Here is a 15,084-nt window from a genome sequence, read left to right as displayed (position 1 = left end):
ACCGTGGGTAACTATCAAAACATGAAGAAGTTATTCAGAACATTCTGATTAGTCACACATGACATATATCTGCTACCTACGAAGTCCTTCAGTAAAGCCTAAAAACTTGTATAATGGTTAGTTGTGGTGCTGTGGGGAACAAAGGGAAAGAGAGGCTAAGTGGAAGTGATGCTCAGGCAGAGGGAATCACATACTACTGACAGCCTATGCCTAAGAAGCCCAGACTCTAGCAGCAAAATGACTAGTTTCTAGTCACTTTGAGTGGTGGTTGGTATGCAGCCCTGAGCAGCAGAGAGAGCACATGATTCCATCATCAATGTAAGAAACATTCAGACCAGTAGAGAATTTTTGGTAAGTTTATTTGAGCCAACTGAGCACAATTGCTGGGAAGCAACATCTCAAAAAATTGAGAAATGCTCTGGAGAATGGCAGTTTAGCACTTGATTTTATACATTAGAATCAAAGGAGGAGCCATAAGGGGGTTACAGGAAATCCGTTAGTGATAGATTAGGGGAGGCAGGAGAAAGCAAAGTGGGGAAAACAAACAAAACAAAACAAAAGAATGCTATTTTTTAACCAGCTGCTGACATGAAAAATAGAGAAACTAATATATTTGCTATCATAAATTCCCATAATAGAATTACATACTTTTTTTGAAAATCAGGAAAATGCTGCTGTACATTTCTATGCAACAAAGTATGGTCATTTCCTGATAATTTATTTACATTATTATATGTCAATTTTAATTTTATGTATATCTTTTCAAATTGGCTTATCCCCTTGGTGTGAAGGATTACTTAGATCAGATTGTACCTCAGTGGATTTTGAATTTTTAAAAAAATTTTATGTATTTATTTTTAGAGGGGGAAGGGAGGGAGAAAGAGAGAGAGAGAAAAACATCAATGTGCGGTTGCTGGGGGCTGTGGCCTGCAACCCAGGCATGTGCCCTGACTGGGAACCGAACCTGTTATACTTTGGTTCACAGCCCGCGCTCAATCCACTGAGCTATGCCAGCCAGAGATTTTGAATTGTTTTTAGTATTGATAAAACTGAAAATACAGCCCACTTTAAGAACGCTGTACTTTTTTTCAGGCTATTTATTATGAGGAATGTTATCTGGTGTGTAACTGCTGTTGAGCCAAATATGTTGAAAGAGGTAGTAAATGTTTTGGTAATTTTGTGCCTAGTTTAGGGTAACCAAATTAATTGTGTTTTTATATTAAAAATTAAATGTTTTGCTTTTAGCTTGCTAGTATAAAATTTCCTTCAGGGGGCTGATTTTACTTTCAGCACTTTTTAATTTTGTGATTTTGAGTTTTCAAATATTCCCATGATAATAGAATGATCTGTGATGTGTAGTGATCATTTTCATTATTTTCACTTCCATCTTTATCAGTCGTATAGTAACCATAGTTGAAAGACCATTTTCCTAAAGATCAGTTTAACTATAATAGCTAATTTTAACTGAAGATATTTATCATATATGCATCATTCAGTATACAAGGTCTGTCTAGAAGGTATCCAGCCATGTAATATGAAAAATAGACATAATGAAAAAAAGAGACATTTATTGAAGATACAAGAAACATTGCACATAGGACAGTGGTGCCTCAGTCCCCTTCCAAGTAGGCACCTTGGGATCTCACACAGTTCTCCCAATCACCATCAACTTCCCTGCTGTATTTTCCTGAATCTCATAGATGATCTGAAATCTCTTCCCTTTCAAGGGTGATTTTAGTTTTGGGAAAAGCCAGAAGCAGCAGGGTGCCAAATCTGGGCCAAAGGGGGGCTGAGTCACCTGGGTGATTTGATGTTTCACCAAAAAACTCTGCATGATATGCAATGCATGAGTGGGTGTATTGTTATGATGAAGCTGACAATCACCAGTTGCCCATAGCTGCGGCCTTCTGAATCACCCAAATAGCTTCCAAGGAAGAACATGCAAGCTAAATGCAAAATATGATGCAGATTTGTTGCTCTGTCTGCTCATTTTGAATGTGATGGCCACACAGTACACATGCTCACTCAGTGGCATCTGCCACCCCCACTGACTAGTAACAGTGAAGTCATCATTGTTCACACATGTGCATTCCAGTTCACTGTTCTTGGCTGCCATACTACATCGATGTCACACAAACTGTTCTTGTTATATTAACAACTGTTGGACATTCTCCAGACAGACCTTGTATCATTTAACGCATATAGCCCTCCCTTTTAAGTATTTTGGCAATATTTCATTCATTTAAGGATGTTTTTGCTTTCACTTGTTAATCATTTAACCTTTGAATAGGCAGAATAAAGATGGACTGAACATACTCAATACTTTCTCAAAAGGGGCTATGTATTAGAATATACGTTGGCAAACTTCCTTTGTAATTATTTTAGGCTTTGCAGACCATTTGATCTATGTCTTAATAACTCATATCTGCTCTTCTGTTTCAGTAGCACTTTATTTACAAAAACAGGTAGTAGGTTGGATTTGGACTGTAGCAGTTTGCTGATACCTACATTAGAGCAAAAGCTAAGTTGCTTAACAAAATGACCCCCCCAAATGCAGTGCTTAAACAAGAATGAATATTTTTCTGTCCCATAAGAGTCCAGAGTTTTAGGAGTGCTCTCCTTCATAATGTAATTCACATACTCCAGCTAATGGAGTGGCTCTGTCATCCTCAATAGATAGCTTCCAGAATAGTTTCATCTTTGGTGTTCTTAATTGGTAGGAAGGAAATGAAGAGGAGAATCTAGGACAAGTGTGTTGTACATACCACTTCCATTTACACTCCCAGGAAAAAAGAATTAGGCTCATGGCTACACAGAATTGCAAGGAAAGCTGAAAAATGCGGTCTCCAGCTAGATGGTCAGACTTTGGTACAGATGCTCATTGATCAGTGCCATTCCAGCTTTGCTGTCTGTTACACCAGTAACATCCACTTAGCCTCCGATAGGTGATGCTAACCATCTGGCCTGTACAATTCTAGAATCCTGCCCTCTCCATTGCTAATAAGGGGCCCTGTGTTTTGGCAGCCTCCCCTACCACCAACACAGACCTATAGAGGCAGCTACTCTTGAGGTCCTCAGCACTGCCTCACTAGTGTATACCTTCTTGCTTATCGTCTGGGTCCTTCTGGGGAACATAATCAGCTAGTGGATTGTCTAGTCTAAGGACTCATGGACATGCACAACAGTGTGGTGATTGCAGGGGCAGGGGGGTTAAATGGTAATGGGAAAAATACAATAAAAAGATTAAAAAATAAATCCATTTCAGCATGCCTGCCTCTTTGTGTTAGCAATCAACTATCTATATAGTTCCCCTCACTCTGTCTCCAGCCCCTGGCAACCACTGGTCTGATTTCTGTCCCTGTAGGTTTACATCTTCAGAATGTCATATAAATGGAGTCATAGGATATATAGCCTTTTAGTATCTAGCTTCTTTGACTTCACGAAATGCCTTTGAGGTGCATCCATGTCATTGTACATAGCAGCAGTTAACTCCCTTTTAACTCTAAGTAGTATTTCTATGCCTAATGTCAAATTTTCAAAAAGATAAATTTTGGGGGTCATCTCTCTGCCTACCTAAGTAATAATGATGCAACAACTTTGCATGATCTCACTGCAATTTGTAGCAAGCAGAAAGTGATGGGCTTAGCTGTATGTTCCACATGTGACCATGGGTGCTCCTGCTTCAGAACATTTAGCTTTTGGTCAGGCCACAAGTCTGGGGAGATTGTACAAGTGGCTTTCCTGGCCAGGGCCCTAGGAGCAGCTGTGTAGGAACTTGACATCAGGGTTTTATTTATTTTATTTGTCAAGAGCTTAACTTAGCTGGTACACTTTCAGTTGAATTTTCTCCTTGGACGCTGTGAGGTGTCCTTAACTTTTATGGACTATCTGGACAAATATTGAATTAAATGAGTAAATAGCTTTTAAGCCTTGACAAAGATGGCTGCTCCTCATCTCATCAATAGCTGTGGTTTTTAGGCTCATGATTTGGAAAGATTAATGTATTTTATGGTGACACTGTGGTCAGAAGAGGAAGAACATATTCTAGTCTATATATTTTGTTATATTATACTATAATCTACTTTTTTTTGTTCTGCTAAGTCTAAAAAAAGTAGCATAACTCATTAGATGACTCATTAGTAGACATAACTCCCAAGTGAGAGACTCACACTTATAATGGCATGGTAGGCAACAGAAGTGTTTTAAATTTAAGTGATGAATCGATTTTATTTTATTTTATAGAAACAGCCAAATGCTTGATGCAGATGATATGTTGAATGAAACACCAGAATCACCCTTGGCGAAGTTGCCTGATAAGAAAAGTGGTGCCCCACAGCTGGAAAGAAGCGCAGAGGTAGCAACAGCTCAGACTTCTACCACGAAAAGTGTGGTGAGAAGTTTAAGATGTCATCCATTTATAACATGTCCCTTAAGTTATTTTGAGGAGAGAAAAGACAACTAAAATTAGATATATCAAAACAATATTGTTAGCATTTTTCTGCTTTTGCTCTTTTTAAGTTAAACTCTAGAGGATATCACACTACCAGAGGTGTCAAACTCATTTTCACAGGGGCCACATCAGCCTCTAGGTTGCCTTCAAAGGGCCAAATGCCATTTTAGGGCCTTATAAATGTAACTATTCCTTACCTAGGGGCAAGGAGCTCAGTGCTGCCACCAGGAAGAAACAAGGTGCTGGGCTGGATAAAACAAGGTGGAGGGCCCAATTCGGCCCGTGGGCCTTGTGTTTACCACCTGTGCTCTAGACCAGCACTTCCACTAATAGAGACCATGAATTTCTGTCTTTGAGAAATTTGACTAACTCGCTCCACAGTTGCAGATGGGTTTTTTCATGGTAGTTTTCTACCAAGAAAATAATTTTACAGTTTTATTAAGGATGCATGCTTATTTTTTAGTAATTAATAAAATAGGTGCCTTTTTAGTCTTTCCTAGGTGAATGTTCAGACTTCAGTAAGCAGCAATTAAACCCTGCCCAGAGGAAAAGAATCCTTCCAGCGTGGATGTTAACAGAAAATCTAGGTGATTAAAATCTTTCAGCATCAGTTATCAGTGGAAGTAGATTTCGTTTCAAGAAAACATTAAGCAGAATTTGAAACTTTTTCTGAGCAGATGGAGGTAGAGTGGTGTTGTGTAAGTGTATAACTTACCCTGCCCTTTTTTTTTTCAGATGTGTACGTGAAGTCTAATTTAAAACACAGGCTATTATTTTATGCCATTATCAAATATCCTGCCAATTATTTTTGATTTAACAAGTGCTAGACTTACAATATTAACATAGACTTTTAAACGAACCTGTTAGTGTTGTGTCTTAGATAAAAGGTTGGCACAGTATGGACTTTATAAGTTAATGTAATTAAATACAAGGTGCCAGGCTCACAAGGTTATGTGCTGGAGGATTAGAAGAAGAGGTGACATGTCCTAGTATACCTCACTGTCATGGCAGATGTTACAGTGGTTTTTGTCATCTGCTGGGTATTACCATCAATTCAAGATTATTAAAAAGGTTCCACATTGTCTTTAGTCAGCATTTTATTTGCAACTTTTCAGTCATCTCAGGTTCAGTTTCTTTTGGCTGCTGGTTTTCTTTTATATGGATTACACTTTCCTATTCATTCTCTTGTCTACTGACCTTTTATTAGAAATTGGATATTATGGATATGTTGGAGAGCCTTTTGATCTTCTGTTCCTCTGAATAAATATTTTGGTTTTAATAGGCAATTAATTTGGCTTAATAGGCAACTTCTTCTAGTCAGCAGTTAAGTCAAGCCCTAAACTCTGTTCTCCTATGTGGGCAGCAGCTGCAGTCTCTGCTGAGTTCTTTTAGCTTCCCAGCGCTCCTCTTTCTCTGGGCTCGGGGCTCTCCCCCATCCTCATGTAGTCAGGGGAAGGTTTGGGTTAATTTTATGCATTGGTTTTCATTCTTGGCTCCCTGTGGCTTTCTTCCTGTCAGAATTTTATCCCTAACTTTTGACCCACTCCACGAGCCTCAAACTCTGTCCTTTGACCAGTTAAGCCAGTAAGGTTGCAACTTTTTCCTGTCCTTGGATTAGGAATGCTCTCAGGGACAAAGCACAAATTCACAAACCCCACAGGATGTAGTGAATCTTTCAAGGTTAGAGTCTTCTCTAGTTTTGCCTTTTGGGTCACTCTCTAGTGCATTCAAATATGTATTTTTAATATTTTGTCCAAAATTTATAATGGTTTTGTTTGGGAAAATTAGTTTATTCAAGCTACTTTTTCATTTTACCTTGAACATTATCTTTTATAAATTAACAACTGAATATATATTTTAGTTGATACCTTACTACTTTTACTGTTTCTAATATTCAGCATAGTGGTCAAAAAAGTCTTCCAAAGTTTTAATCAAGCCTGTTATGGACGGAATAGTCCCCATTTAATGCTACCTTGGATTATAGTAGGATCAGAGTGATTTTGTAGGACAAACAGTTTTATATTGTAGTGAGGTACATATGATTTAATCTGGAGAATTTTCATATCTAAACCTAAAATTTCCTGCAAGAGTTGTATGTCATTGTAGTGGTTTTCAATCCCCCCATCATTATATGTATAATATATTTTCATATGTAACATTACTCATTAATATGATAATGCTCAATTTGTAGGAAGGTAATGGCAAATTGGGGATAGCAGTGGACAGGGGGCGGGCACTTTCCTACAGTAGAAGGGTTTCTCTCATATTGAGAGACTAACTTTGCTTGACCAAAATTGGACTACCTTCCTGCAAATTCTTTTATTTCACAGTTGTTTTATACTGTGATTGCTTCTGTGCTACCACTACTGCATATTTACAATAGTCCAAGGTACATTTTGCTTCAAATTATAAATAGCTATTAACTTTCACTTGATAGATGCACCACATAAAATATGAAGCACATTTTGGGACTCTTCACCTTGAAAATACAAATGAGAGTAATTTGACATTCATTTGGATGAGAATATTATATAGTACACAATGTACTTACAGTGCAAAAGCCTCAAAATAAGATAGAAAAGTCTTTGGATTCAAGTATATCTTCTTATTATAAATTCAGACTTTGGGAGAGAATTTTTAAGAGCAAAGTTAGATATTGAATTTCTTTAAAGACAGGAAGATTTCGAAGTCAGTTAGCACTTGAAATTAGTACTAATTAAAGTTGGAATAATTTCAGTTTTTCTGTAATGTAGTTTTTATTTAATTGTTATTGTTTTGTTTGTTTAAATAATATATCATCCAGGTCAATACACCCATGCTAGTTATTTTTAAAAATCCATATCCAGAATTCATTTTAGGCTTATTATAAATATAGGGTTTTTTTAAATGTCTTTTGCAGCCTTACTATACTGTGTTTATTGGTAATTTATTTAGATCACCTGAAACCAACTTGATATTTTGGAGCCTTCTGCATAATATAGGACAGATAACATTAAGTGATGTTCAATGACTTATCCAAGATTAGGTAATAAATGCCAGAGCTGTAATTGAGACCTAGCTCTGCTCGTCTCTAAGGCCCTTGCGTTGAACTATGTTACTCCTATATAGTCACCTAAATTTACCCTCTATATCAGGGGTGTCAAACTCATTTTCACCGGGGGCCGCATCAGCCTCGCAGTTGCTTTCAAAGGGCTGAATGTAATTTCAACTCCTTAACAGTTAAGGGGTAGTTACATTTATACAGTCCTAATATTATTTTGGCCCTTTGAAGGCAACCACCAGGCTGATGTGGCCTCTGGTGAAAAGACTTGACACCCCTGTTCTATATGCAGTTTTTTTCTTTTTAAATATGCCCTTGTATTTTCTCCTGGAACTTCTCTCAGTTTACACATGGGTTAGTCCTTATATGTATGTGAATGTTTACAGTGGTCAGGCTATCCTACTGTTTTGTTTTGTTTTAATTTTATTGTTGTTCAAGTACAGTTTTCTGCCTTTTCCCCCTCCCTCCCTCCCTCCCCTGACTCCACCCACCCTTGGTTTTGTCCATGTGTCCTTTATAGTTGTTCCTGAAAACCCTTCACCCTTTCCCCTCCTTTATCCCCTCCCATCTCCCCTCTGGTCACTGTCCATTTGTTCTTAATTTCTGTGTCTCTGGTTATATTTTGCTTGCTTGTTTGTTTTGTTGATTAGGCTATCCTACTGTTATTAAAGTTTATTTTCTAGCTTAGTTTTTAGTTTTCTAGTTTATTCTACTGTTATTCAAGTTCATATTGTAGCTTATTTTATTTTCTGAGTCCCCAGGTACTAGTCCTTGGATGTTATCGTGAGTTTTTCAGGCCTGGGCTAATGTTTTCTCCATGTTTCTCAGTGATTGGAAGTGAGTGTATTTGGGCAAAGGCTATCAGGCTTCCCCTTTCTTGACTTCCATTTATCTCTGTTCCCTCAGCCTTCTAGGCCCCAAGACAAGTCACAACTCCTGGGTCATGCTACTCTTGCTAGATTGAAAAAGGAGCTTTTAGATTTTCAGTAGTATCATGTTACTGCGTAGTACTCTTATTTTCCCATCATCTAACTTTTCAACAGAGTCATGAAAAGGAGCACATGCTCATAAAGGTTGAAGCATTAGGTAGTCCCCAAACCATTTGGTTTGCATTTAATTGAGTGCTCTGAATATTTTCAAGTCAATGCAAATTATAAATATTGAACTGACTTTATTTACGTAATTTGACTGTAGTTTGAAAGTTACTTAAAGTGCTAGTTATCCTTGTTTATGCTCTTACTGTTGTCCCAATTTTTCCCCTTTGCCCCCCCTCATCAGGTACCCCCCATCCTTGGCAATCCCCCACCTTAGTTCATGTTCGTGGGTCATGCATATAAGTTCTTTGGCTTCTCCATTTCCTATACTGTTCTTTTTTTTTCTTCCATGAATTACTTTATTATTGTTTAATTACAGTTGTCTGCATTTTCTCCCCACCACTCCCCCCCACCCCATCCAAACCCACCTTCCTATACTGTTCTAAACAACCCCATCTATTCTGTACCTACCAATTTGTGTTTCTTAATCCTGGCACCTTTCCCCCTGCTCTCCCCCTTGCCCTTCCCAACTGGTAACCTTCCAGATGATCTCCGTAGTTATGATTCTGTTTCTGTTCTGCTTGTTTGCTTAGTTTGTTATTTTAATTTGGTTGCTGAGAGCTGTGAATTTATTGCCATTTTAATATTCATAGTTTTGATCTTGTTCTTCTTAAAGAAGTCCCCTTAACATTTCATATGATAATGTCTTAGTGATGATGAATTCTTTTAGCTTTACCTATTTACTTTGTTTCCAGTAATGGTGCTAAATGATCTAATTAATTCAAATAGTTTTTAGTCTCTTTGATTCTCTAGCTGTACAATCATATCTACAGAGTTATGATACTTTTGGCTCTTTTGATTTATACTGCTTCTAAAATTTTCTTATTGTATGAGCTAGAAACTATAAATTTTATTTTCTTATTTTTCATTATACTGTATTGATTATGCTATTACAGTTGTCCTGATTTTTACCCCTTTGCTCCCCTCCACCCAGCACCCCCACTTCCTCAGGCAGTCCCCCACCATTGTTTATGTCCATGGGTCATGCATATATAAGTTTTTCTGCTACTCCATTTCCTATACTGTACGTTACATCCCCATGGCTATTCTGTAACTACCTATTTGTACTTCTTAATCCCTTCATCTCTTTACCCATTCTCCCACATCCTGCCTCCCATCTGGCAACCATCAAAACTCTCTATGAATCCATGATTCTGTCATCATAGGAGTGCCAGAAGGAAAAGAGAAAGAGCAAGAAATTGGAAATCTATTTGAAAAAATAATGGAAGAAAACTTACCTGATTTGGTGAAGGAAATAGACATGTAAGTCCAGAAAGTGCAGAGAGTCCCAAACAAGAAGGATGCAAAGAGGCCCACTCCAAGACACATCATAATTAAAATGCCAAATGTTAAAGATAAAGAGAGAATCTTAAAAGCAGCAAGAGAAAAGCAGTTAGTTACCTACAGCAGAGTTTCCATGAGACTGTCAGCTGATTTCTCAAAAGAAACTTTGCATGATAGAAGGGATTGGCAAGAAGTATTCAAAGTGATGAATAGCAGGGACCTATAGCCAAGATTGCTCTATCCAGCAAAGCTATCATTTAGAATAAAAGGACAGATAAAGAGCTTCCCAGACAAGAAAAAAATCTAAAGGAGTTCATCATCACCAAACCATTAGGATATGAAATGTTAAAGGGGCTTCTTTATGAAAAAAAAAAAAAAGATCAACACTATGAACAATAAAATGGAAATAAATACAAATCTATCACCAATCTAAAAAAAAAAACTAAGCAAACTAGAAGAACAGAGACAGAATCATGGATACAGAAAGCATTTTGATAGTTGCCAGATGGGTGGCAGGGTTTTGGGGAATGGGTGAAGAGGTGATAGGATTAAGAAGTACAAATGGTTAGTAACAGAATAGCCATGGGGGTGTGAAGTACAGTATAGGAAATGGAGAAGCAGAAGAACTTATATGCGTGACCCATGGACATGAACAGTGGTGGGGGGAACTACATAAAGGAGTAGGGGACTGCTGGATGGAGGGGAGCAAAGGGGTAAAAATCAGGACAACTATAATACCATAATCAGTAAAATATAATTTTAAAAAAGAATAAGTAAAAATAGTCAATAAATATATAATTTCTATAAGATAGGAAAATGTAAAATGAAACAACCAGGTACCATTTTTTGTTCACTAAACTCATCAAAATCTAAGCAGTTGATAAAACCAGTGCTGACAGAAATGGGTATTACTGAACATAGTCGGTGGAAACATAAGTTGTTATAGCTTTTAAAGTTTATTTGCCATCATCTCTTAAATTTTTAAGTACACAACATACTTTGATCCAAAAATACAATTCTAGGTATTTAGCCCACAGAAATAGTAGCATTTATACTTTTAGCCCTATCTGTATTTATAAATATATATTTGTATATATATTTCATTAAACTAGGAAAAAGTTGAGAAGGATACACATCAAATTGTTAATGTAACTGTTAGGAGTGGTTCCTTTGGAGTTAAAATTGAAGGACATAATTTTAATGACCTATATGTGCATATAGTTGAGCTATCATTCACATAGTATCACTATAACTTCTTACATAAGTAAATACAGTTAGTAATAGTTAAAACTACAGAAAATAAACTGATTTGTTTGAATAGTTCATTTCTTTTATATTTCTATCATTTAATTGTACTTTTCCTGAGTTTAGAAAAAATTTAAATATCCAGATACAAAGATTATTGTGAGTCAATTAACTTACCTTTTTATATACTCTTTGTAAAAAGCATTTTAACAACACTACCAAAATGGCTTTTTCTAATACAAAAGAGGCTAGTTCTGGTCCCTAGAAAGAGTACTTTTAGTAGACAACTTGGAATTTTAAAGAATTGAATATTTTAAATACAGATATTTTTAATTTGAGAATTGTATGTGCATAATGACACTTGGAATGTGGCACACTGCCATTTGGGCAGAAACTCAGTCCTATTTAATTTACACTTTTTAGTTTTTATCATAGTGAGTAATACCAGAGTTTGCTATTTCCCTTGGTTTGACTAATTCATAACTGTTATAGCATTTGGTCATTTGTTTCATCAAGATCTACAGTCCTATTTAACCCTATTTCTTTTTTAAGTGTATTTTATTGATTATGCTACTACAGTTGTCCCAGTTTTTTCTCCTCTTTCTCCCCCTCCTCCCTGCACTGCCCCTCTACCCTCCAGCATTCTTCCCCCACAAAGTTCATGTCCATGGGTTGTACATATAAGTTCTTTGACTTCTCCATTTCCTTTACGATTCTTAACCTCCCCCTGTCTATTTTGTGCCTACCCATTATGCTTCTTATTCACTGTACTTCCCCCCCCTCCATTTTCCTCTTCCTCCTCCCCACTGATAACCCTCCATGGGATCTCCATTTCTGTGATTCTGTTCCTGTTCTAGTTGTTTGCTTAGTTTATTTTTGTTTTTTTCTTTTAGGTTCAGTTGATAGTTGTGAGTTTGTTGTCGTTTTACTGTTCATAGTTTTTGATCTTCTATTTCTTAGGTAAGTCTTTTTAACATTTTGTATAATAAAGCCTTGGTGATGATGAACTCCTTTAACTTGACTTTATCTGAGAAGCACTTTATCTGCCCTTCCATTCTAAATGACAGCTTTGCTGGATAGAGTAATCTTGGGTGCAGGTCCTTGCCTTGTATGACTTTGAATACTTCTTTTTAGCCCATTCTTGCCTTCAAGGTTTCTTTTGAAAAATCAACGGATAGCCTTATGGGCACTCCTTTGTAGGTAACTGTCTCCTTTTCTCTTGCTGCTTTTAAGATTGTCTCCTTATCTTTAATCTTGCATAACTTAATTATATGTCTTGGTGTGTTCCTTCTTGGGTCCAACTTCTTTGGGATTCTCTGGACTTCCTGGAAGTCTATTTCCTTTACCAGATTGAGGAAGTTTTACTTCATTATTTGTTCAGATAAGTTTTCAATTTCTTGCTCTTCTCTTTCCAGCACTCCCATGATTCAGATGTTGGAACATTTAAAGTTATCCCAGAGGTTCCTAAACCTCTCCTCACTTTTTTGCATTCTTGTTTCTTTATTCTGTTCTGGTTGGAGGCTTATTTCTTCCTTTTGTTCTAAATCATTGATTTGAGTCCTGATTTTGTTCCCTTCACTGTTGATTTCCTGTACATTTTCCTTTATTTCACTTTTGTGTAGCCTTCATTTCTTTCTTCATTTTGGGACTGAGCTCAATCAGTTCTGTGAGCATCCTGATTACCAGTGTTGTGAGCTCTGCATCAGACAGGTTGTCTATTTCCTTATTGCTTAGCTCTTTTTCTGGAGTTTTGATCTGTTTTTTCATTTGGGCCGTATTTCTGTGTCTTGGGGCACTGTGCAGATGAATGCTTCTTTAACTCCTTGGTTGTTGGACTTCAATGCAAATGTTTTTCTGGCAGTTCTGGTTGTTCTTTGTTTTTAAATTGGTTGTTATCCTTCTTTTGGTTGTGCCAGGAAGTGAAGCATTTCTGCCTACTCCTCCATATTGGCTAGAAGTCCTCAGTCCTATTTCTGACAGTGTCCAAAATGATATGGAATGCTTCTTAATTTCAATTCCAAGAAATATTTAAATAATTTAGGTAAAATTTAGTCTTTAGATAGTTTGTTCATATATTTTCTTTAATAAATGCATTATTTTTATGTACTACTGATTTTTCTATTTAATAATGTGAGTAGTACATATTGTATTAGTGTTTTTCTGTGAGTTTAATGGAGTATTTTTTCAGGTTATTGAATATACTTTAGAACAGCTCTAAGCAAACCAAAGCCCATGAACCAAATCCTGCCCACTGCCTGTTTCTATAAATCAAATTTTATTGGAATACAGCCAAGCCCATCCATGTATGTTTTCTGTGTGGCTGCTCTCACACTACAAAGACAGAGTTAAGTAGTTGTGACAGATACTAGATGGGCCACTGAGGATTTTACAGAAAAAGTTTGCTCACCCTTACATTCCAGCATGAGAATAGTGACTGTGGATTGCCTTGCATACCTACATCCAGGCTCTCAAGGGAATCTTTGGACAAATTCTGTTCATGTTCACAAGTCATTGTAGTTAAACGTATTTATTGAGCACCAGTGTTGCGGTAAGCACAGTTCTAGGTACTGGAGACACAAGTTGGGACCAGAACAGTGAAGTCTCTGTCCTTAGGAAGCTATTACTCGAGTGTAGGAGAGATAGACAATAACCATGAACTTTCCTCTTAAAATAAGTAGATCTTTCTTGTGTTCTGATTAGATAGTTCATGAATTTGTTAACAAAATATTATGTTGACTTAAGTGTTCTTACTATGGTTGTTGAACCTTGGGATGTATGACATGGGATATACAGTCCATTGTTATGAAGACTTTATTGTCTTCATCAGTGAAGATTGTAGAGGTCACTCTCCCTGTTAGGTTATGTTGAGTTCTTAATCTATAAACTAACTTAAGTTGAGTTCCTCACTGTGGCTTGTTAGGGGGCTTAATAAATACTATACATAAAATGCATTGTATAAGCTATATGTCAGATTTTCTGTTAGAGAAATTCAATGCTAAAATAAAAATACATGATAGCTAACATAGATCAGGTACTCTCCCAGATAGTTTATATATCTTACCTCATCTATTCTACGAGTTATTATCATAACTTCCCTTTTCCAGATGATGAAACCCATGTTCAGAGAGGTGAGGTGAAACAGTTAGAGGGCAGAGCCTGCCCATGTTAGCATCTTAACTTTGCTGACTCCATGGCTGGAGCTCTTGGCTATTGTTCTGCTTAATACTTTTTGTGATTTGCAAATAACTGTTTTAAAGTTGATATTAGCATAACCAGAACATTAATTTTACTAACTCCTTTGTCCTTTTTCTTTCTTTTTATGGGGGGGGGGTATATATTATTGACATTTGAAGATAGCTACAGGAGATAATATTTTTCTCCTTCTTCTTTGAATGTGTGCCTATGTGTGTTTAAGATAATGCAATCCAGGAAAGTGGAAGAGGAGTCTGCAAAGATAAAACCCAAGTAAACATAACACAACAAGGAAGAAAGCGATTAATTTCACCAGGAAGCTCAGAAAGTATGTCTGCAGAGCAAGACACAGGAAAAAAGTACAAAAACGCTGATCAGGAAGAGTCTATTATTTCATCCAAGGTGATTTTTTAAAAAAAAATTCATTATCTGATTGTTTTCTTCATCAAGTGTTCTAGATAGGAATTAATTATATGTTGTATACAGCAAGGAAAAAACAAAATTGCTTCTTATTAGTGAGTTTATGAAGCTTATGAAAACAAATACTATATGATCTCACCTATTAGTAGAACCTAATCAACAAAACAAACAAATGAGCAAAGTAGAACCAGAGACTTCTAAATAAAGGACAAATGGACAGTGACCAGAGGGGAGGGAGAAAGGGGATATGGGGGAAAAAAGGGGAAGTGGCAAGCAAACGACATGAATAGAGGACTCATGGGCATGGACAATGGGTGGGACATTGACTGTGGGAGTGGGGAGGGCAGGGTTGGGGAGAG

At 36.8% G+C, this 15,084-nt stretch overlaps 1 protein-coding gene across 3 annotated transcripts in view; it reads left to right on the top strand.

The window, feature by feature from the left end:
• The window catches only part of APLF (aprataxin and PNKP like factor), a 97,880-nt gene that overhangs the window by 32,051 nt on the left and 50,745 nt on the right, over nucleotides 1-15,084 (top strand). For 2 of the 3 annotated variants that reach the window (XM_045827796.1, XM_045827798.1), the window contains exons 4-6: nucleotides 4,243-4,390; nucleotides 4,941-5,037; nucleotides 14,529-14,707. In XM_045827796.1, the coding sequence (XP_045683752.1) occupies nucleotides 4,243-4,390; nucleotides 4,941-5,037; nucleotides 14,529-14,707 (424 nt within the window). The remainder of the gene's footprint in view (nucleotides 1-4,242; nucleotides 4,391-4,940; nucleotides 5,038-14,528; nucleotides 14,708-15,084) is intronic. The other variant, XM_045827797.1, reaches the window with a different exon arrangement.

This window comes from Phyllostomus hastatus, unplaced genomic scaffold, assembly GCF_019186645.2.
Source record: "Phyllostomus hastatus isolate PE091 unplaced genomic scaffold, TTU_PhHast_1.1 phas_scaffold_78, whole genome shotgun sequence".
Taxonomy (NCBI): Eukaryota; Metazoa; Chordata; class Mammalia; order Chiroptera; family Phyllostomidae; genus Phyllostomus; species Phyllostomus hastatus.
This window is presented reverse-complemented; position numbering and strand designations above follow the sequence as displayed.